The sequence below is a fragment of the Macrobrachium rosenbergii genome, chromosome 6 (assembly GCF_040412425.1).
Source record: "Macrobrachium rosenbergii isolate ZJJX-2024 chromosome 6, ASM4041242v1, whole genome shotgun sequence".
Classification (NCBI taxonomy): Eukaryota; Metazoa; Arthropoda; class Malacostraca; order Decapoda; family Palaemonidae; genus Macrobrachium; species Macrobrachium rosenbergii.
Genome location: NC_089746.1, coordinates 5,134,321 through 5,157,387, shown reverse-complemented (window position 1 = coordinate 5,157,387; position 23,067 = coordinate 5,134,321). Strand labels below are relative to the sequence as shown.

The 23,067-nt window shown below is 38.4% G+C and overlaps 1 protein-coding gene across 2 annotated transcripts in view; it reads left to right on the top strand.

Annotated features, from left to right (window-relative positions):
- LOC136839124 (venom allergen 5.01-like) overlaps positions 1-23,067 on the top strand; it is a 293,527-nt gene that overhangs the window by 177,901 nt on the left and 92,559 nt on the right. For both annotated transcript variants that reach the window (XM_067104789.1, XM_067104790.1), the window contains one exon: positions 11,768-11,889. In XM_067104789.1, the coding sequence (XP_066960890.1) occupies positions 11,768-11,889 (122 nt within the window). The remainder of the gene's footprint in view (positions 1-11,767; positions 11,890-23,067) is intronic.

Here is a 23,067-nt window from a genome sequence, read left to right as displayed (position 1 = left end):
AGCAAGCACACACTTGTATATGCACATTTATATATATTTATATATATATATATATATGTGTGTGTGTGTGTGTGTGTGTGTGTATATATATATATACACGTGTGTGCGCGCTCGCTTGCGTGCATGCATATGTGCAAAACCCAACCCTGAAGTCATAAACAAAAAGTGCTTAGACTGACGCACGCCGCCCTTTAAAAAGCAGATTAAGGCTCTCAACGAAGACGGAAGCACGGAGAGTAAAAAAAAAATAATAATCCCAAAGGGCGCCCCGAAGAAAACCGCCAGCTTTTCGACGGAGATGATGTCGAAGCGCCTTCAAGCCCGATTTAAGAGGACAGCAACTCCTCGTAACTGTTGTTCATAAAGAAAATTGCAACATTAAAACTTGCTTTTACCTCTTAGCCCTTTTAAGCTCGGGACCCTGATTTACATGTGTATTGTTCTCCCACCCCATTTTGGGCCGAGTTGCTGCTCTCTGTCTGTCTTTCTGTCTGTCTGCGTGCGTCTCTCTCTCTCTCTCTCTCTCTCTCTCTCTCTCTCTCTCTCTCTCTCTCTCTCTCTCTTTCTGTTTGTCTTTTCTGTTTGTATTTCTCTTTGTCTCTCTTTCTGCCTTTTTGTCTGCCTGTCTGACTGTCTCTGTCTTTCTGTCTGACAGTCTCTGTCCGTTTTTCTCTTTCTGTCTTTTTGTCTATCTTTCTATCTGTTTGTCTCTCTTTCTCTGTTTTTGTCCGCCTGTCTCTGTCTGTTCTCTTTGCTTGCCTCTTTGTCTTTCTGTCTTTCTGTTTGTCTGGCGTTTTAACGTAATGGGAAAAGAGGCTGGACGGTTTTCTTTTTTTTCTCTCTCTCTCTCTCTCTCTAAAAGAAAGCTTTTGAGCCGGCTTCGTCTGTCCGTCCGCACTTGATTCAGTCCACACTATTTTCTGTCCGCCCTCAGATCTTAAAAACTACTGAGGTTAGAGGGCTGCAAAATATCTTGTTGATCATCAACCCTCCACTTATCAAACACACCAAATTGCAGCCCTCTAGACTGGGTAGTTTTTATTTTGTTTAAGGTTAAATTTAGCCATAATTGTGCCTCTGGCAACGACAGAATAACCACCGCCGGCGCGTGGTTAAAGTTTCATGGGCAGCGGCTCATACAGCATTATACCGAGACCACCAAAAGATAGATTTATTTTCGGTGGCCTTGATTATACGCTGTAGCGGCTGTACAGAAAAGTCGATTGCGCCGAAGAAACTTCGGCGCATTTTTTATTTGTTTGTTTTCCTTCGATGTTTTCTTACCTCCTGTTTTTCTCTGATGCTGTCATTAAGCTGAGGGAGATTGCTGGTTGCTGTTGTTGCTTCGCTGTATAATTGTTAAAGTTGCTTCCGTTACAGCTGCCGTTGTTGCTCCAGTTGCCTTTAATTCCACCGACAACCTCCAGTTTCTCTCTCTCTCTTTCTCTCCCTCTCTTCCATTGTATGCCATTCAGGCTCATCTAGCTAAATACATTCTCTCTCTCTCTCTCTCTCTCTCTCTCTCTCTCTCTCTCTCTCTCTCTCTCTCTCTCTCTCTCTTTTTTTTTTTTCCCCTGGATGAGTAGATGACACACAACACACTCACACATGCAAATACACGTGTGCGCGCACATACAGACTTATACCTGGACGCACACAAACGCGTGCGCACGCGCACATGCAACTCTTGTTGTCGACCCTGAACCTTCAACGACTTTCCTCTTGTAAAAATCAAAGCTTGTATCTGCCTTATCGCGTCCAACACAGTCACGAAGGTCCTACTTCAGGTTACTACTTATTTTTTCCTGTTCTTCTTCTTTCATTCATTTATGACTTCTTCTTCTTCTTCTTCTTCTTCTTCTTCTTCTTCTTCTTCTTCTTCTTCTTCTTCTTCTTGCATTATTTCGATGGGAAATTTCTCTTATTATTATTCTTTTATTTTTCCTTCTGAAATTATTCTGTTATATATTTTTTGTTTCTTACTTTAATCTTGTGTTTGTTGTTCATTCTATTTACATCATCAACTTTCCATGTGTATATAAATCTTAAAATCTTCCATTTTCTTAATCATCTTGAGTTCTACCCCGTTTGCTGTATTTAACATGAAGTTTTGTTTAAGACGTGGAAGGGAAACTTAAAAAGCTGGAGAGAGTATTAAAGAAAGTTCTTTACTTTTATTTTCAAGAGAAAAGAGGACTCGTATGTTATCTCCATTCGAAAATTCTTGAGTTTTTTTTACTAAGAACAGAATGAATTTAAATTTTGTCATTCTGAAGAGTACTGAGAATATTAAAGGACGAAACAGTCAGTCTGGTGTATGACAGCTGGGAAATTGTGTTGTTTTAGGAGAGCATTTACGAAATTGCTTAAACGACTTGGGTACAAAACAGGAAAGCGAATTTGTATTGACTAGAGAATCATAATGAGATTCAGGAGAGTGATTACAAAATTGCAATGACTAAAGTGACTCATTACATGACAAAAATGAGAGGCAAAGGTGTAATGAGCAGGAAATTGTAATGCGCTTCACGAGAGTATATACATAAATGTAATGGAACATTAAAAGGGAATAATTTAAGAGAGAAATTTATAATAATTAGACTTTTGTAATGAAATTTGAAACGATGAAATAGATTAGAAATGTTTTAATTATTGAATATTGCAATAACTTTCCAGAAAGCATTCAGAGAAGAGTAAATCACGGTAAATAAAGCAGTGTTCGATTCGCACCGACGGGGAAAATTTCCAAAGTGAATTTTAATGTATTTGACGTTGAGATCTTCATCATTATCTCCTGCATGTGCTGGTACACGTTTCCATTGAGGCCCGCAAGATTTACGAGAGCATAACACTCACGGCACTTACTGCGAGTAAATTTTATGCTGGCTGAGGTTAAACACTTTAGTATAATGCAACGGTGGAGTGAAGATTTTTTTTTATACTTTTTTTTCTAAGCTGGTTTAGGGCAGCCCGTGGCACTGGAGCGGGACTTGCATTTTGCGTTCCGGTCGATGATTTTGTTACTTTTTTTTTTAGGAAAATTTTTTTCACTTTCTCTTTGCTTTTGCTCAGTTTTGCTTGTTCCTCATACCGTTGCTTTCATGTTAAGTTGTTGTGAGGTGAAAAGTCACCTAAGTTTATTTTTACTGTTTTCGAGTTTGTTATTCTTCCATTCTTCTTCGTTGCTTTTGACGTCCGTGCTCAAGATTACTTACATAAATTCATTCTAGGAAGACCTCTGAATTCACAAAAAAAACTGAATACGGAGGAAAAGAACTGAATTCAGGGAAGTGAACTCTTAATTCAGACAAAACCGTTCTTTGTCAAGTTCTCGTTAGTGATTAAAAACCGCGAAGATGAAGTTGGTTTTCTATCTTGACTGGTTTTTAACCTCTCTTGATGTTATATCAGGAGTGAAGCTCGCCTTTCTTCCTCTCTTCAATAATTATTGTATTTTAATGGTAATACAAGGAAATGAACACGCATATCTCAAGCAACAGTGATTGTAATTATACTTGAATGACATTCCAAGATCATAAACAATCATATCTCGAGAAGCAAATTTTCGCAAAAAAAATGGTTCACTTTTCCTCTTTCGACGGGGTTCACTTTTCGTCCTTTGATCAGCTGCCCGGTTGCAAGGGAACGACTGGGCCTCAAGGTGTGGCCGCTCCACCGGGGAATCAAGCAGCAGTAATTCTGTTCGGCTGATGCATTTATCCCCGTAGGGGGGCTGTGCCGACAGTGCACCTCATGCGGTGCACTGTAGGCATTACTTAAGGTTCTTTGCGGCGTGCCTTCGGTCCCTAGCTGCAACCCCTTTTCGTTCCTTTTACAGTACCTCCTTTCATATTTTCTTCCATCTTACTTTCCACCCTCGCTTGACAGTTGATTCATAGTGCAACTGCGAGGTTTTCCTCCCGTTCCACCTTTCAAACCTTTTACTGTCAGTTTCCGTTTCAGCGCTGAATGGCCTCATAGGTCCCAGTGCTTGGCCTCTGGCCAAAATTCTATATTCATTTCAATTCGATAAGCCTTTTATGTAGCGTCCGAGTCTTTTGAAAGTAAAAATTAATTCATTAATACTGGCACTGAAAATAGAGTCATTGTTCACTTTATTGCTTTCCAAGAATATTATGATAATTAGTAAAACTAATATTGAGATTAACAGGCAGTAGAGCAGCGGAAAGAAATTTTATTTCACCGTTAGTACTGAAGCCACACGAACGCATTCGGATCTATTCAAAATGACCATGTAGCGAAATATGCTTTATGGAAATCTCTGCAGCTAAATTGCAATGTGAGAAGAGTTTTCTGAATTAAAAAATACCGGGAGAGGTTACTGCATGCCAGATTTATTTCATAACGGGAATAATAGTTTGGAAAAATAAAACGGCAGACGAGGTTAGTACACGATACTCAGTGACGTCATTTAAGCTTGACAGTTTTCGTGAAAGAGGTTACTACATAGGCAACTAATCTAAAAAAAAAATGGAAAAACGTAAAGTATCGTTCTATTTTAAAGTCTTTGTGTATTTATGTACATAATTATATGTAATATGGATAATGATATATATATATATATATATATATATATATATATATATATATATATATATATATATATATATATATATATATATGTGTGTGTGTGTGTGTGTGTGTGTGTGTGTATATATATATATAAATTATAACGTACAGCACAAGTGCAGGGCTCGTGGAAACCGATGAAGCGTGTCCGCATTTTTGGCGAGAACAAATTCCTCTTTAACATGAACAAGTTCTTTTGACTGATAAAAGCGCTCGTGTTTGTACAAACCTTTTATGTGCAACTGAAGATTCTTCGATAATGTCTATATTCGGCTAATTCGCATCCCTCAGTCTTTACATCCCCCCACCCCTTCCAAATTAGTCTGTCCCCTCCCCCAACACCCCCCCTCTCTCTCTCTCTCTCTCTCTCCCTCACTTGTCTCCCGGAACACCACTTCCAAATTACTCCTGTCCACAACCTGTATCCGGGATTCTTCGAATATTTCTTAGTTTCTTTATTTTATGTTGTTTTTTCTTAAGTTTTCCTTTTTTACAAAAAAAAAAAAAAATAGATGGACCTAGCTACTAAAATTTGGCCTAAAGTGCATTTTTATGTATACAATTTATATTTTCTTTTTAAAAGAACATTTTACTTGGATCTTAGTTTAATTTCTTTATTTTTTTATATTTATTGCTTAGGGTTTTTCTTCTTTTTTTTTGTGAAAAGGCAGAGATGGGCATATCTACCAAAATTTGGCTTAAGGTACTTTTTCATGTTTACAATTCATGTTTTCTTAGTTAAAAAGAACATTTTGCTTCGATCCTGTTTCGCAGTTTCCTTGTATTCTTGCATTTATTTCTAGTTGTTCTTTTTATATAAAGACAGAGGTGGGCACGGCAACCAAAATTTGGCTCAAAGTTGCGTTTTCATGTTTTCAATTTTTCTTTTCTTTTTTAAAAGGAATATTTTCATTCGATCATATCTGTTACCGAGAATTTAAACTAATGAATGCGCATCTTTTTCCTGCATCGTCTATGACCTTTGTCACTGTAACGCCAGTAGATAATCGAGATTGCTGAGTCACGCCCTTTGTTTAGATTATGTCTCCATTTGGATTTGTAAGGTTGATTAAGATAACAAAGGGAGCTGTGTTCATGTGGTTGTGTGCTATCATAAAAAAGATCCTTTGACATTGGAGATAGGGCTCCCTTCGTGGTTCCCTGTGAAGTGGTACATTGGTTTCTCTCTCTCTCTCTCTCTCTCTCTCTCTCTCTCTCTCTCTCTCTCTCTCTACACCCTTAGCTCTTTTCGTATTGTAAAGGTCCTGTGTGCTTCAGTCAGCTTATTAAAGACTGAATTATCCTTGCTGTTAGGTTATTAGGTTTGACCCTTCATTCATTTATTTCATTATTTACTCTGTTGCTTTTATTTCTAATTAAAAGAAACGGAGAGAGAGAGAGAGAAATGCCTCATTTATTTTCTCCTATTTTTACTCTTGTGCAACCAACAACCTTCTCTCTCTCTCTCTCTCTCTCTCTCTCTCTCTCTCTCTCTCTCAATCGAGAGAGAGACAGACAGACAGACAAAACTTACTATGCAAATACCTCATTTATTTTGGCCAGTTTTTACGTTTGTGCAATCAGCATCCTTCCCCCACCTCTCTCTCTCTCTCTCTCTCTCTCTCTCTCTCTCTCTCTCTCTCTCTCTCTCTCTCTCTCTCTCTCTTCCCTGTGGGCTCATCCATCAAACAGCTTACACTCTCATCCAACAAGACGTGATGCATGGCCGCTTTCAAAAATCCTCAACCGTGCTGTTGAAAGTCGTGACTGGCTACTGCCAATTTCCTCCTCTGCCACTTCCTCCTCCCCCTTATCAGTTGGGGTCGTTGCGTGTATTTTCCTCAACATTTTTCCAACCTTTTTATTTTTTTCTTGACCTTTTTCCAGTCCGGACGAAATGCGAGGTCAAATGTTATCGTCGCAGAAGGTTGAGGAGCCAGCGAAGGGTCTTTGCTACTTGAGGTTTTTCTCTTAAATGGGTTTTTCTTTTACTCCGAAGAATTTCGGGGGTTTTTTGTTGTGATTTTTTCCATAGTTCACTGTTTATATATAATATCGTACATAAGATTACTAAATGAAGTAGCTTGCTAGATTTTTCGCTTACGTAGTGAATAATGATACACAGAATTTGTTATATATACTGTATGTAGGTATATGTACATACATATATATGCGTGTATATATACAGTATATATATATATATATATATATATATATATATATATATATATATATATATATATACATATATATTTATATATATGTATATATATCCATATCTATATATAACACAGTCATATAAAAACAGAAAGAACTAAATAATATGAGACAACCTGGGACGTGAATATTTGGAGTTTTAATATGCTGAATGACAGAAGATTTAAAGAGTAAACCACATCCATCTCTCTCTCTCTCTCTCTCTCTCTCTCTCTCTCTCTCTCTCTCTCTCTCTCTCTCTCTCTCTCTCTCTCTCTCTCCTAAAACAAAATATCACTGACCACTAACAAATGCACCATTGTGTCACTTGCAACAAATGATAAATGAAGGTGGTCAGATCCACAATAGACGGAGCAAAAAAAAAGGGGGAATGTCATCTGGACTTGGTGACGTAGCAACATCAACATCAACATCAACAGCAAAACGACAACTTCCGTCAGCGTTTCCTCAAATGCAAATGGCGGGCCTTGCGTCGGAGCAGACAAGATATTGATGAAGATCGCGTGAATACTAATGAGCCGAGATCCCTTTTCTGGGGCACTTCGCGAGGGGAGCTGTTCGGCGGGTGTTCGGAAGGCATTTATGGCATTGACTCCTTCTTGCTGGGGTGACCTGACGACTCACCTACAGATGGGCAACCCGACAACGGTGACAACTCTTGAAGAGACGCGGTGCTGCTGCTGTTGACAGGGCCCAGGACCCAGTCGGTCAGACAGTGACGTCACACGGGCTCATCGCAGGCAGGACCCACTGCTGGCTCGTCGACACAACAGAACATTTGACCATCCTTCGTCTTTGTATTAATAGTTTCAGTTTTGTATTTATTTTCTTTTAGTGGTAGTCCACCAGTAACCTAACTGTTGATCGGTGTAAGTTATTATTTTAGAAAATAGAGCCTCATATGTCACAACTGTAAGTTAATTTTTCTATCGATACCGAGGGTAAGAACTCTATATTTCTATTGTTTTAAGCAATATCTTGACGTAAACTGTATTGAAGATGACTCAGAATACCTGAGACGTTCATTAAATGAAAGGAAATTTGTCCTCAAGCGACCTATATACATTTATGAAAGTACTCAAAATTTAACTATCCTTGGTTTACAACCTGTAAATCATGGGCCATGGCTCACTTGACGCAGCCGACTCGGGCGATTCATCATTAATCCCTTGCCTGGCCGACCTGTGTTAGTGGGTCCTGACAGGGACAAACGCGACGTCCGTCGTCTGTTCTCGTCTCGAGAGCTTGACCTTCTCATAGAACACGGGTGGGGGCCGCGATGCTCCTGATCTTAGCGCTTCAGATCCAGCAGCCACTTCTCACTGATATATGAGATCTGACAGTACGTCCTCCTCCTACTCCTCCTGAGATAACCGATCTCTCATGTTGGCATTTGTCCCCCTTCTTTTACTCATACCCCGTGATGTACGATGAGTTCCGAGGCTGGATAGACTCCATGAACCCTCATCTTGATCCAGAATTTAATAAGCTTTTGATAGAAGCAGTTTCACGCTTAGGTTCGGACGTCTCATTTGAAAGTAATGTATATGATTTTATGTATATATATATATATATATATATATATATATATATATATATATATATATATATATATATAGAGAGAGAGAGAGAGAGAGAGAGAGAGAGAGAGAGAGAGAGAGAGAGAGAGAGCATTGAGTGTGTCGAGATAATCAAAATCTTTGGTAGAACCCAGTCTTGCTTTGGTTGCATGCAAGTTTCAAAGATTGCATGCTCATAAGGGTTGAGCAGAATTTATTAAGGAGTCTAGTGTAATTTAAAGGATTTAATTATGGAACTTTTCCGAGATTGTGCATGAGCAGTTTGAATTAGAAAATTTTTCTGCTTTGTACTGAGAGTAAGAATGAAATTGGCGATAAACGCTTTGATAACTGCTGCCTAATTTTAAAAGGTTTCATACAGTGATGTGGCCCTGAAAGGTCAGAAAAAGTATACTGATATTTCATACAGGAGAGACGAAAAGCAAAATGAAGTGGTTACAGAAGATATGAAATTGACTTTCGTGAACAATAACCAACACTAGTTTTGGTGAGGATGAGTGTGTTTTAACAGAAATATGTAGCAATGAAATTAATCATTCAAGTGCCATACAAGAACCTCAGGCACTGTGGGATCAAGAGAGTTAGGACCTTTACGAAGGATCCTTGGTAGGAATTGAAGGATAGATGAAAGATATCCACCTTGACGTATGTGTAAATATATTTAGATTGATAAGGAGAATCCAGCGGGTTGTCGAAAGCTCTCGTGTGTTTGTGTATGTGTGTATGTGTATGTATATATATGTATATATACTATATATATATATATATATATATATATATATATATATATATATATATATATATATATATATAGTATATATATATATATATATATATATATATATATATATATATATATATATATATATATATATATATATATATATATATAAATATATGTTTACACATGTCGGTGATATTTTCACCATTGCAGTGATTCATGTGGTTATGGGATCTTAAATTCAAGGACTAAAAATTGAGTGCTAATTATTCTTGCGTGGTTACCCCTGACGGCCTCTGTATAATTTTTCAGAAGTTATCGTTTAGTTTCTCTGTTTCCTACGTTCGTTCGTTTGTTAATCGTTTGTTTTGGGTTTCATTTTCTCCCTCTTCTTCCCTCCCTTTGCATACGAGGTACATAGATAGATAGATAGGGTTGAGGGTAAAAACATTACATCATCTTTGTGCAAACGGATGCTCATAGAGAGCCAGTGTAGGAAAAATAAGTCAATTTTTTGGAGAAAAACAATGCAATATATATATATATATATATTATATATATATATATATATAATGTATAATATATATGTGTTTGAGAATGTAAACACACATATAATATATAAATATATATATATATATATATATATATATATGTGTGTGTGTGTGTGTGTGTGTGTGTGTGTGTGTGTGTGTGTGTGTGTGTGTATACAACCATTCAACGTTCGTTATCTCTCCCGTCACCCATTACCGTTGCCATTGTATCCACGCCGGCAATCACCCTCCTCATTAGTGACATGCATTGCGTTCATTTGCTGCCCCTTGATGGCTGTTCCCATTTGGGTCCGCTGGGTACGGTAGCTGTCTCTGCACGCCCAATGAGCGGGGGCGCGGGAACGCAGCACGGCCTATGTTCTGCCAGCTAGCTTCCAATTAAAGGGTGCATGGTTGAAACGCATGGTACTTATGCTACGGGTTTTGGCGCGTATGCTGCATGTTGACTCTAGAGCAAATTGCGTTTTATAGTATTGCTTCTTATTTCATTCCAGAGCAAAGTGTTTTATGGTAGTGTTTCTTATTTGATTCTAGAATAAAGTGTTTTTTTGTATTATTTCTCATTTGATTCTAGAAGATAGTGGGTGACTGGTTTGTTGCTAAGGTTTCAGCAGCAAAAAAAATGTTAATATATTTTTGTTCGTGTCTTTGTCCGATTTTCAGCCAGTGTTACCTATAAAATTATATAAATTTAAACGCATTTTTTTATTTCCAATCATATACCTGAATTAGAACTAGGATGGTTCTTGTTGCCTGTAGGTCCTTAATAAACATTCTTGACTCTACTGTCAAGCGTGGCTTTGTAGTTAGATAGGTTGATGACTAGGCATTCGGTCCATTATTAACCTATCTAACGACAGAGCCACGCCTGAGAGTAGAGTCAAGAAATGTTTATTAAGGACCTACAGGCAACAAGAACCATTCTAGTTCTATAATACAGTCATATACTTCGAAATAAAAAAAAATGCTTTTAAATTTCCATAATTTTTTAGGTAACACTGGCTGAAAATCGGACAAAGAAACGAACAAAAATATATTTACATTTTTTGATGCAGCTGAAACCTTAGCAAACAAACCAGTCACCTGCTATCTTTCTAGAATCAAATGAGAAACAATACAAAAAACACACTTTGTTCTAGAAACAAATAAGAAGCAATACTATAACACGCACTTTACACGAATTACCGTTTCTTTTCGCATTCCACGCACGTAAGTCGTAGGCTCTTTCATTTTAAGAGACCCTTTTTACCAGCGATCAAATCCTTTTCCTCTGAATTTGTTCCTTTGCTAGAATCACAAACCTTCTTAAATATTTATCTTGGCTTTTTTTTCCTTTTCTAATATGTATTTTGGCCTTTTTTTCTTTAGTTGTTTCGTAGGATCCATTCATTCCGTTTTATATAATTACACGATAATGTGTGTCCGCATTGCAAATAACTTAAGAGAACTGAAAATGTATTTATATATATTAGCATGTGGTTTAGTTACTGTATAAGCGTTTATATTTTTGTGTGTACGCAAAGACAGGAATCTTTTAATGTTATGTCTTTGTTTTTCATTCTACAGAGTTGAGGCCTTCCTCCTATATATATATATATATATATATATATATATATATATATATATATATATATATATATATCATTCTACAGAGTTGAGGCTTTCCTTATATATATATATATATATATATATATATATATATATATATATATATATATATATATATATATATAAAGATAAAATCCACGAAGAAACGGAAACACTCGAGTGCTGCAGGCCTTTCGACGCTAGGTCCTTTACTTAGCAGAATCTGGTAAGTAAAGGACCGAGCGTCGAAAGGCCTCGCAGCACTCCAGTGTTTCCGTTTCCTTCGTGGATTTTATCTTTATTTATATATTCATCACGTTCCATATTTTCGTGATTCAGTTACACACACACACACACACACACACACACACATATATATATATATAATGTGTATGTTTAAATAGATGTATATATAGCCTATACACATATACAGTATGTATCTAATTCTGTATTTTCTGGTGTAAAACTAGCTGTGTAACTTAAAGATCCTTTCATTTCGTGTTTTTTTTTTTTTATTGCAGAAAGTGGAGGCCTTACTTGTCAGGATAAAGAGTTGATCCTGAATACCCATAACACCCTTAGACAAAAGGTGTCCATGGGTCATGTTCGTAACCAACCGCCAGCCATCAACATGCGTACTATGGTAAGTACCTCTCTCTCTCTCTCTCTCTCTCTCTCTCTCTCTCTCTCTCTCTCTCTCTCTCTCTCTCTGTCCCCATTCAATATTCTTATAACCGTTTGTTCCATTTTGACTGCTGTCTTTGTTAGTCTGCCCGTTAGATTTTCCGTCATGTTTTTGTCACGCATACCTTGTCATCATAATTCCTCCTGCATGTTTGAGGATGTTTCATTCAAATTTGAATTATTATTATTATTATTATTATTATTATTATTATTATTATTATTATTATTATTATCATTATTATTATTATTTAAGAACTTTGCCAGAAGGAGAAACTCTAAGTCCAAATTTCCAAAATTCTGCCCACTGTTAATTTAACCTTGGCCATAAGTCTTTAACTAAGCATAATATCTGCCATATTTATTCAGCTAAAGAAGCGCTTTCAAATAACACCAAGGTCAAGTGACCTTGTGTGGCCTTGACGATGACCTTACTAAAAATAGCCACTCATCGGGACACGACACCCATTCATGTTCCAAAACATGCTCTTAATATATGCTCTTAGGGGGAAGATAGGGGTATATGTAGGGGGTAAGGTAGGGGACATGTATTATGTAGTGCTGTCATTGTATTTATTTTTGAAGCTGTTAGAAGTAAAAACTCCCAGTGCTTTTATTTAGTGTTTTTCGTTTGTTTATATCTGAACCCCCCCCCCTCTCTCTCTCTCTCTCTCTCTCTCTCTCTCTCTCTCTCTCTCTCTCTCCCGTGGTAACTAGTGATTGTTTTGTTGCCTCAACATAATCTTCCTCCCCTGAAGATTTTTATACCACCTGCAGCACATATCCTCTCCACAAGTTTTCCAAACATTTATTTTCGATTCCTATTTGGCGACACCCGAGGAGCCGCTCGCCCGTCGAAGAAAGAAGGCCTTAGCGCGTCCTTCGACCCCGCCGTGGGATTCTCGCCCTACGGAACCCCTCCGTAAAAGCCTCCGTTGCCATGGGACCCCCGCACGGAGTTAGCACTTTGTGGACCAAGGCTACGCGTGCTATAGTGGTTTTTCGGCGGTGGAGCGTACCTCGGCTAACGAGATTTTCATGTTTAATGTTACAGTTTAATGTTAACAGCGGCTGGCAGCCAGATAGCAGGGGCCGAAAAGGAATCGCCGCCGCCGCCCGGCTTTGGGATGGGACGCCCTAAACAGCCTTAATAGGCTAAATCCCCACCCCCACCCCACCCCTGCCTCCATCCCCGCTTTCCGTCTTACGGCCTTTGAGGAGGAGGTGCTGCTGCTTCTCTCTCTCTCTCTCTCTCTCTCTCTCTCTCTCTCTCTCTCTCTCTCTCTCTCTCTCTCTCTCTTTTACGAGGTCCTCCCCTCCTCCCTTCTCATGCCCTCGTCTATGCTATGCCCCAAATCTTCCACTATCCCTCCCATTCGCCTCACATTCGTCTCCTCCTCATTCCTCCTCCTCCTCCTCCTCCTCCTCCTCCTCCTCTAACATGCAACCTCCTCCACCTCTCCCTCCTTACGGTGCTCACCCTCCCTCGCCTGTCGCCTATGGCCAAATAAGAATTTAGGGGTCTTTCATTAGGGTTGTTCTCAAGGGCTTATAGCTTTACGTCATACTGTTCTTGATCGAATACTTTTTTTTTTTTGCTCAATACAGTTTTGGCCAAATTCACTTTCATACGGTGATTCTGGTCGTGAGTTACTGTTGCTGGGATGATCTAGTATTGGAGGCTACTTTTTTTTATTCACTTTTTGCCTCCATGGCTTCCACAATTAAATTCCTCAGCTTCATTTGCTGTTTGATTTAGATATGTACATATACACGAACGCAGACTCTGACACTCACTACACACACACACATTATATATATATATATATATATATATATATATATATATATATATATATATATATATATATATATATATATATATATATATATATATATGTATGTATGTATGTATGTATGTATGTATGTATATATATATATATATATATATATATATATATATATATATAACTGATGGATATATATAATATATATATTATATGAAATAACTGATGGATGTATTGTTGAGAAGAGGAGTGGCCGGAGCTATAACTGATCATTATTTGGTTGAAGAAAAAATCAAGATAGATGACAGTAAAACTGCAAAGGTAATTAAGACAAGCAGCGTTTATGCAGAGGGAGTAGAAAAAGCGTGTAAGATGAGAATGGACTGAGTCAGCCGGGAGGGTATAGAAGAGCAGAAGGAGGAGAGGAGGGAATAAAAACAGTGAGTGGTTGGATAAGGAAACGGCAAATGTAATAAAGGAATGGGGGAGATTATTTTGGGATCTTTGCAAGACAGAGGGAATGATTGCCTACAGAATTACGGAAGTATATCAGGGAAAGCTTATGGTAAGATCTTAACTCACTCTCTTCTAACAATTGATTCATAATGCAACTGCGAGGTTTTCATCTTGTTACACCTTTCAGTCCTTTTACTGCCAATTTCCCTTTCAGCGCTGAATGACCTCATAGATCCCAGTGCTTGGCCTTTGGCCTCAATTCTGTATTCAGTTCAAGATCTTGACTGAAAAGGTGAAAAAGAGGACAGGAGGTTTGACAGGGGAAGAACAGTATGAGTTTACAGACGGAAGATATATAATATGAGGCAGTGCGGAGAGTGGTGTTGATGCACGGCATAAAGAGCAAATATAGGCGGGAGAGTGATTGGTTAGATGTGAAAATAGGGCTAAAACGAGTGTGTTTGGCCTCCTTGGCTGTCTAATATCTTAACTGACAGATTGATGTGTGAAGACAGAGAAAAGTGGTGCCCTTTTGACGGAAGGTTATTATCCATATAACAAGGGGCAGAGGAAAGAAGAACGAGAGAATTGTGTAGTAAGCAACAAAGTGAAGCGTTTAGTGAAATAGTTTAGTGAAGTGTTGAACTTGCAGAAATACAAGTGAAAATAAAAAAATTAAATTAAGGTTGTGGAAAAAATAAAACAAAGTCACATGATTTAGAAGACAAGAAAATGAAGAGGAAAAAATATTCAGAAAAATAATCTTAAGATAGAATATGAAAGTATGAATAGGCTGTCAGAAGGTAAAGCACTTCATCACGGGCGGACCAATTATCTTTCGGAGCTGTTGAATGCTGGCAATAAGTATACCTGGTTGATTAATGGGAACGGACGTACATGGGAGTACCCTTGATTATTAGTGAATGGCTGTGGAAGTGAAAGATGAAGTATGAATGGTTTGCGTAGTTGGAGGAATTTAACATTCATGAAATTTTAATAGGACGGGTGTGATGTTCCTTTATATAAAAGATTTGATAATCACTTGATTTTTTTTTTTCATTTAAATTTCTATTCTGTGGGACTGTCTCTGGGGATGTTGTGCAATTAGAACCTCAAAAGTTCAAGCGGAGGTGCAGTGCATCACTACAATTCACGTTGTATTTTAAAAATTTACTTATATTTTACTCTATTTATGCATAAATGTATTAAGCTATCTTTTGTTCTCTTCTGATAACTGATCTCATCTTTCTGTTTCCTATTTTATCTTCTAAAATTTCTTTCAAATTTAGACCATATTCTTTGGGATCTTGGATTTCAAGTCAGTGGCCCTTGTACGCTTGTTCAACATGATTAGGGTTTTCTTCTGAATATCATAATAATAATAATAATAATAATAATAATAATAATAATGATAATCGCTATTTTTCAATATGGGTGCGTGTGTTTGACTGTCGTAATTATGTGCAGAGTGAAACTTTTTGGCTGCTAGAAAGCTTTGTCTTTCCTTTATTATTTTCATCCAGAGTTATTGGCCTTTGATGTCGTGATGTCTGCTTAGCATACAAATAGATACGATTAACCTCTTAACTTAATCTTCCCTTATGGCATCTCGCGCCCTCGGGCCAGCCATAACTCGTAATAAGACTGTATGTACCGTAATTGTTTAATGGTGTTAAACATGCCCTCAGCTCCTTGCTGTAAATGAATATTATGTCTCTTCCTTCTTTCTCTTCGTGTTGCATTAGGTATTCTTGTCAGTGTTTACCCTCTGCAAAAAAAAAAAAAAAGTGAGACCTGGGCAGACGACGCATGCGCGTACGCCCGGTGATGTTTTGACATACTTGAGTAAAAGGCTTTTGACATATTGATTTATACCTCTTTTGTCCGAATGCTTATGCTAATAGGGGGAGGAAATAGCCTATGACAGCGCAGCCGGCTTTAAAGTGTGATTTATAACTCGCCCCTCGTCCCGGCGACGAAAAACATTTCGGTAAAAATCACTTTCCTCTTTTGAGTCATTTGTATTCCTTGAGTAATGTTGGCACAACATGGCAGCAGCCTCTTAGGGTGAATGCCATAATTCTTTTATCTGTGCATGTATTTTTGTCTTATTTTCACACGTTTTAGTTTTTGTAAGCGAAAACTATTGTGTCGGCTTTGTCTGTCCGTCCGCACTTGATTCTGTCTGCACTTTTTCTGTCCGCAGTTTATTCTGTCCGCTCTCAGATCTTAAAAACTGCCGAGACTAGAGGGCTGCAAATTGTTATGTTGATCATCCACCCTCCAGTCATCAAACATACCAAATTGCAGCCCTCTAGCCTCAGTTGTTTTTATTTTATTTGAGATTAAATTTATCCATAATCGTGTTTCTGGCAACGATATAGGATAGGCTACACCACCAGGCTGTGGTTAAAGTTTCATGGGCCGCGGCTCACACAGCATTATACCGAGACCACCGAAAGATAGATCTATTTTTGGTGGCCTTGACTATACGCTGTAGCGGCTGGCTTCTTTCTTTCATATTCATGACACGGTAATATCGACATTAAAATAATGGTTTTCCTTTGCTCTTTTTCCAAGAAAGAAAAAAAAGGTGGCTACATTTGCTGACTATTTCGGTTAAAGTAAATCCTTTCAAATAGAATTCTCTGTAATATTTTTAGGAAAGAATGTTTGCGTCTTTATTGCCTTCCCATTTCGTAAGGACAGATGAACCATAATTAAATGGCATTCTCTCTCTCTTCGTCATCAGACACTGCACGTTTTCTTCTTCCGTTATAAATAAGTAAAATCCTCATCCGTTGCTTTACTAAATATATATATATATATGTGTATGTATGTATGTATGTATGTATGTATGTATGTATGTATATATATATATATATATATATATATATATATATATATATATATATATATATATATATATATATATATAAGCGTTGATTCGTTGATTGGAATATAGCGGTGTTTTTAGGAAACACCTTAATACGGTACTCAGTGTTTAGGAAATTCTTTTCCGTACGTTTCGCTTGCGCTTTGTGGAATTATTTTTCTGAAGTGTTTTTAGGAAATAGTAAGAACTAACTTATTATCATGGGATAATACGATAATAGGACCGTCTGGTACCTTTTTTAAAGGACAGCTTTATGTAACTCATTATAGGTTATATAAAGGTTTTTAGAGATTTTTTTTTTTATCATAATAAACCTGTTGTCACTGAGCTAAAAGAATGGGGCTTGGATCCCCTCATTAGGCTTTCACTTCTCGCTCTTCGTTCTTTGGAGATCTGTAATTTTAGGTGTGTCCGTCGTCATTCTTTCCCTATTCTTGTGAGTTTCTGTTCTTGCTTTCGCTTTCGTGGTTCTTTTGCTTATAATCTTCCGTCTTTCTGTAGTCTGGTCTGTTGCCTTCTGCAGTGTTAAACCTAGCTCTCTCTCTCTCTCTCTCTCTCTGTCTCTCTCTCTCTCTCTCTCTCTCTCTCTCTCTCTCTCTCTCTCTCTCTCTCTCTCTAACGTGTTTTTGTTAGATTAACTTTATTTAAAAAAAAATAAAAACGCAAATTCATGTACAAAACAAACCTCAGCAAACAAAAGGCGAACTGAAATGTCAATGTAATTATCTTAGACATGCAGCCATCTCGATTTTCATATAACTTGCCCACGACCAGACCCCTGACCCCCCGTAAGGGGGTAGTGCCGTCAGTGCACCTCGTGCGGTGCACTGCAGGCATTACTTGAGGTTCTTTGCAGCGTGCCTTCGGCCCCTAGCTGCAACCCCTTTCGTTTCTTTTACCGCACCTCCTTTCATATTATCTTTCTTCCGTCTTACTTTCCACCCTCTCCTAAAAATTGATCCATAGTACAACTGCTTTGAGGTTTTCCTCCTGTTACACCATTCAAACCTTTTACTGTCAATTTCCGTTTCAGCGCTGAATGACCTCATAGGTCCCACTGCTTGGCCTTTGGCCTAAATTCTGTCTTCAGTTCAATACGACTGACGCCGTTGATGCCCTATTTCATCCGAATCGAGGCAATGAAGGCTAATGATTTCGTTCACCGCCATGACTCATCTCTCATTGGTGATTACGATCGTTCCTCATTAAAGAGAGATAATGGAGACGTGAGTAATTGCCTCTCATTAGCTGCGTGTGATTGATAGTGAACCCCTCGCGTGTTCAGACGTCAGGAGATGTTTGTTCGATTAGGCAAGGGCGAGATCCATGCACCGAGAGAGAGAGAGAGAGAGAGAGAGAGAGAGAGAGAGAGAGAGAGAGAGAGAGAGAGAGAGAGATTCGTATGCCGACTGCTTTCGTCAGAGAAAAAAAGAGAGATTTGTATCTTGACTGCTTACAGTGGGGGGGGGAGAGAGAGAGAGAGAGAGAGATAGATAAATTTCCTGCTTACAGAGAGAGAGAGAGAGAGAGGAGGGAGGACGGAAACTCGTATATTGACCGCTTACATAGAGGAGAGAGAGTTGTATATTGACAGCTTAAAGAGAGAAACAGACAGACTGACAGAGAGATTCGCATATCGACTGCCTACAGACAGACAAACAGGCATACAGAGCTGGGGGGAAGGGGAGCTATTGATTATCAAGCAGTGAACGCAGTACTTATTGGGCAGGCGTTTTTGAGAGAAGGGGCGTGTTTGTGTCCGTCTTGATTCTTCCTGAAGCCGCTGATGATCATAATTATAATTTGGTATATCGAGTTGATTAAGTCTGTATGTTTAAAAAAATAAATCGTGGTATATAATATACAGTCGATTTTTTCGCTTTTCTCTTTATTTTTTTTTTTATTGTTTACTGATACTCAATTTCATAAACGACATGCATATTAAAAGTCTGTACGTTTAACAAGAAATTAAGATGAAATCTTTGTTTATTATATACCCTAAGGATTTTTCGCTTTTATTTTTAAGCTTTTTTTTTTTTTTTTTACTAATAATCAGTTTCATGAACGAAATGCACATTAAAACTTCATTTCGTGTGTGTACATTCATCTGATAACTCACCTGGTACACACTGTACACTTCTTGCAGATTTTGTGTTCCAAAATTCCATGCTCATTTCCAAAGAAAATTAACACTTCTTCTCATCCCCTGCCATTTTATATATTGATCCCTGTATTTCGAATTCCGATATCCATCATTTGCTTCGAGCAAGCACGGGGTAGCTTAATGCAATAATATATCCGATAGGGGCATGACATTTTATCAACGGCAGCCATCTCTCGTGCGTGTAACTAATATTATATTTGGCCAAAATATTGCAGACTGCTGTAATTACATAGCTGTCTCCATCCTTCATGCGCTCTCAAAGGTTGCCGAAAGGTCTATATATAATATCGTCCACCAGCCTTTTATTGGGGTACCTTGACTCTAGCATTGCTTCCTGACAGCTAGATTGTATTTAGGAAATAGTCAGGTAACTAGGTATGTTCCTTTCAGATCTGAAACTAGTTAGTCCAAGGCAGCCTTGACAGTGGATATTAGGCGAGGCTTGTTCCAACTGACTTTATTGCTGCTGATCCTGCTGCTGCCTTGGACTTCTTTAATCACAAGGCTTTCATATATGAAGTTTTAAAGCTAAATAACTTACTTGTTGGTAGTTATATTCTTGATGTCCTTCGCAGGTTTTTGAGGAGATCGGTGGCTAAGAATTGCCGATATTATTCTTAGGGAGATTATTCTGTCATGTTCTTTTGTCGTCATTGCTCTAGTTTTCAAGGGAAACATGATTGTTAGCTTTGAAAATTAGATTGTGCAACTCTAATTGTGGTTATTCGCTCCACCATCAAAGGAAGCGAAGTATCTGTTTGCCTTAAATGAAATCTAGAACGGAGCAGTAAGTGGTGTAGTCAATGTAGTGTGAAACCAAAATTTTTATTAAGTGGCCGATCTCGTACCGTGTTCCTTTTCCTTGATCCATACTTCATGTTGAGTACCTCTCAGCTGTGCTTTGCGTGCCCTTCGAAAACAAAGCTTTGTTTACCTAATAATGTTACGTGTTGTTCGTAAGGCTTTTTACATCTACAGATTTCCAGCTGTAGAATTTTCCCCTATGTGGATATCATCAGCGTACAACATCTTTCGGTATTTATTTCCTTTTTTTTTTTACGTTTATAGTAACTGTCCCTTACATCACCGTCGGAAAAGTTCCTTGCTCTATTTCAAAAATGACCCCTTACAAACGCCTGCATTATCACCTCTGGAATGAGCGAATTACTCGCTTCAGAGAGCGTCAGTTCCTTGTTCTCTTGAAGTACCGTGACACCCCACTAATCAGTCCTGGAGGTCTTTCTTTTCTCTTTGAATATTAAGAATATCTAGAATATTGAATTTAGGCCAAAGGCCAAGCGCTGGGGATTACGAAAATTAAGTCAGCAGGATTCGGTAACCAGCTGGCAATTTTCGTTTGGTCAGGAGAGAAGATGACCATCTGAAAATTTGAATGAGGTTTGGTTGAGTGACTGATTTCAGCCAATTGGCTTTACAGCGACTTTAATTTACTATCAAGAGAGAATGAGGCATAATTGAAAAAGGGGTTGGTCCACTTGTTTTTGGGGTATTACTAAAGATCATTATATTGAACAAGGCATTTCGACGATAATCTCTCTCTCTCTCTCTCTCTCTCTCTCTCTCTCTCTCTCTCTCTCTCTCTCTCTCTCTCTCGTGTGCAGGTACACTGATGCATATCGCAACCCTCCACATTTAGAATTTTAAGCCTTTTAACTTGGATTGCTTTGGGAGCAACTTTATTTGAAAACAAGCGACCCACAGGAGCCTAAATGTTTTGTTATATTACATATATATTTATTTTTTTCTTCGCAGTTGGTCAGTTTGTCTAAATGTGTAATCGGTGGTAGCCGCCATTTTTCCTAATCTTACAAAGCTGTCAGTACGGAAGGCATATCTATAATTGAATCGAAGGGCCCAATCACGCCTCCCCGAATCAAAACATAATCTCAGGTCAGCGATGAAATGTCGACTCATGTAGCGTCAGCAAAAATCGGCCCAATTCGACACGAACGAAGGATGCAGATTTGTTCTCTTCCTTTTGTGGTGCCCAAGAGAGTCACTGCTAAGAACTCCGCAACATTATACATTATTACTGTTATTCAGTAGATGAACCCTATTCATATGGAACAAGCCCATCACAGGGGCCACTGACTTGAAATCCAATCTTCCAGTGAATATGGTGTTCATTAGGAAAAAGTAACAGGAGGGAAAGGGAAATACAGAAAGAAGAGATCTCGCTTACTAAAAAAAGAAAATATTAATTAATTAATAAACAGATAAAGATGTATTAAAATGCAAGGAGAATAGAATTACTGTGGTAATGCATTGCATCTTCACTTGAACTTTTGAAGTTCCAATTGTCCGACATCCTCTGGGAGACGCAGAGAGAACATTTCAGACGGGCATATTCCTTTTAAGATAATATGACGAATGGAATTCAGTTTTCAGATTTCGTAGATTTCTCCCCAAGGGAAAGCACTTGGGTCCCCTGCCGATTCGCCCAGCAACAGTGGGGCCCCAGTCGACAATGGCAATAACATCATGGGGCCACTAAAAGTGACGTGTTGGCATCTGAGTATTGTTGTGCCCCTTATGGCCGTGGCGTGTGGCCAATACGAGGTCTTTTTTTTTTTCAAATATTAGTCACGGTCTTACCAAGGGGTTTTGTTCGTTAAGACAGACGTGACCTCAGGATAATCCGTCATCATTGGCTCAGGTCAAAATTGGTATCCCAAAAGCTTAGGTGACAGTGTCAACAAATTACTTCGAATTGAAGCTCTCTCTCTCTCTCTCTCTCTCTCTCTCTCTCTCTCTCTCTCTCTCTCTCTCTCTCTCTGTGTGTGTGTGTGTGTGTGCGCGCCCACTTAGCAGCAGCTACATTCTTTCCGATACTGACATATTTTTCGGATTCCTTGTGCAACCTGCATACGCTCCTGCAACGCCGTCAATGGCATATTTCTGCAACTTTCGTTTGATACTGTTCAAGACATAATGAGAAAGAATCAGGCACGTTTAAATACCGTATGTGATGGATGTAAGTGTGTGTTTGTGTGTGTTTGTATACAAGTTGCATCCAAGTTGCTTCCAGGACATTTAGAAAATTTCGTCACCCTGATCCCAGGGAAGATATGGTTTGGCAACAGAGTGACTTAAACGTTTGTTTGTTTGTTTGTTTTCCTTCCTAGCTTTTTATTCATTCTTTTCTTGTAAACTCTCTCTCTCTCTCTCTCTCTCTCTCTCTCTCTCTCTCTCTCTCTCTCTCTCTCTCTCTCTCTCTCTCTCTCTCTCTCTCGCCTCTTCTTCGACAATACCTTCAATCATTTTCTAATCCTTTACCTCTTCTCCGACTTAACGTCATATTGAAGTTTTAATTCCTGTCTTCGTACGCCCCCAACTTCATTTGTCATTATCCTCTTGCATCTCTTCTATTTGTGTTTTTCTCGCCTGCCACCTTTCCCTTTTTCATCTTCCAAACTTTAGTCCTCAAGCTAATCTTGAAGTTTCATTCATTATTTTCTTTTTTTTATCTTTTTTCCTCCTCCTCCTCCTCCTCCTCCTCCTCCTCCTCCTCCTCCTCCTCCTCCTCCTCGCTGCATTTTGTTACCCTTCACCTATCCACCTCACTTTATCTCCTGCATACTTTCTTTTCCTCTAACATTTTATACCCCTTTCTTCGCTTATTTTATTCTTAGATCCTCCTTAGCTTCTCTCTCTCTCTCTCTCTCTCTCTCTCTCTCTCTCTCTCTCTCTCTCTCTCACCTTTTACCTCATCCAATTCGAGGCGATACTTCAAGTCTTTTTTTTTTTTTTTTTAAGCGTTCTCCTAATCTGGCGACCTTGATGAGTGTCCCATAAATCAAGATTTCGCTTTGGCAT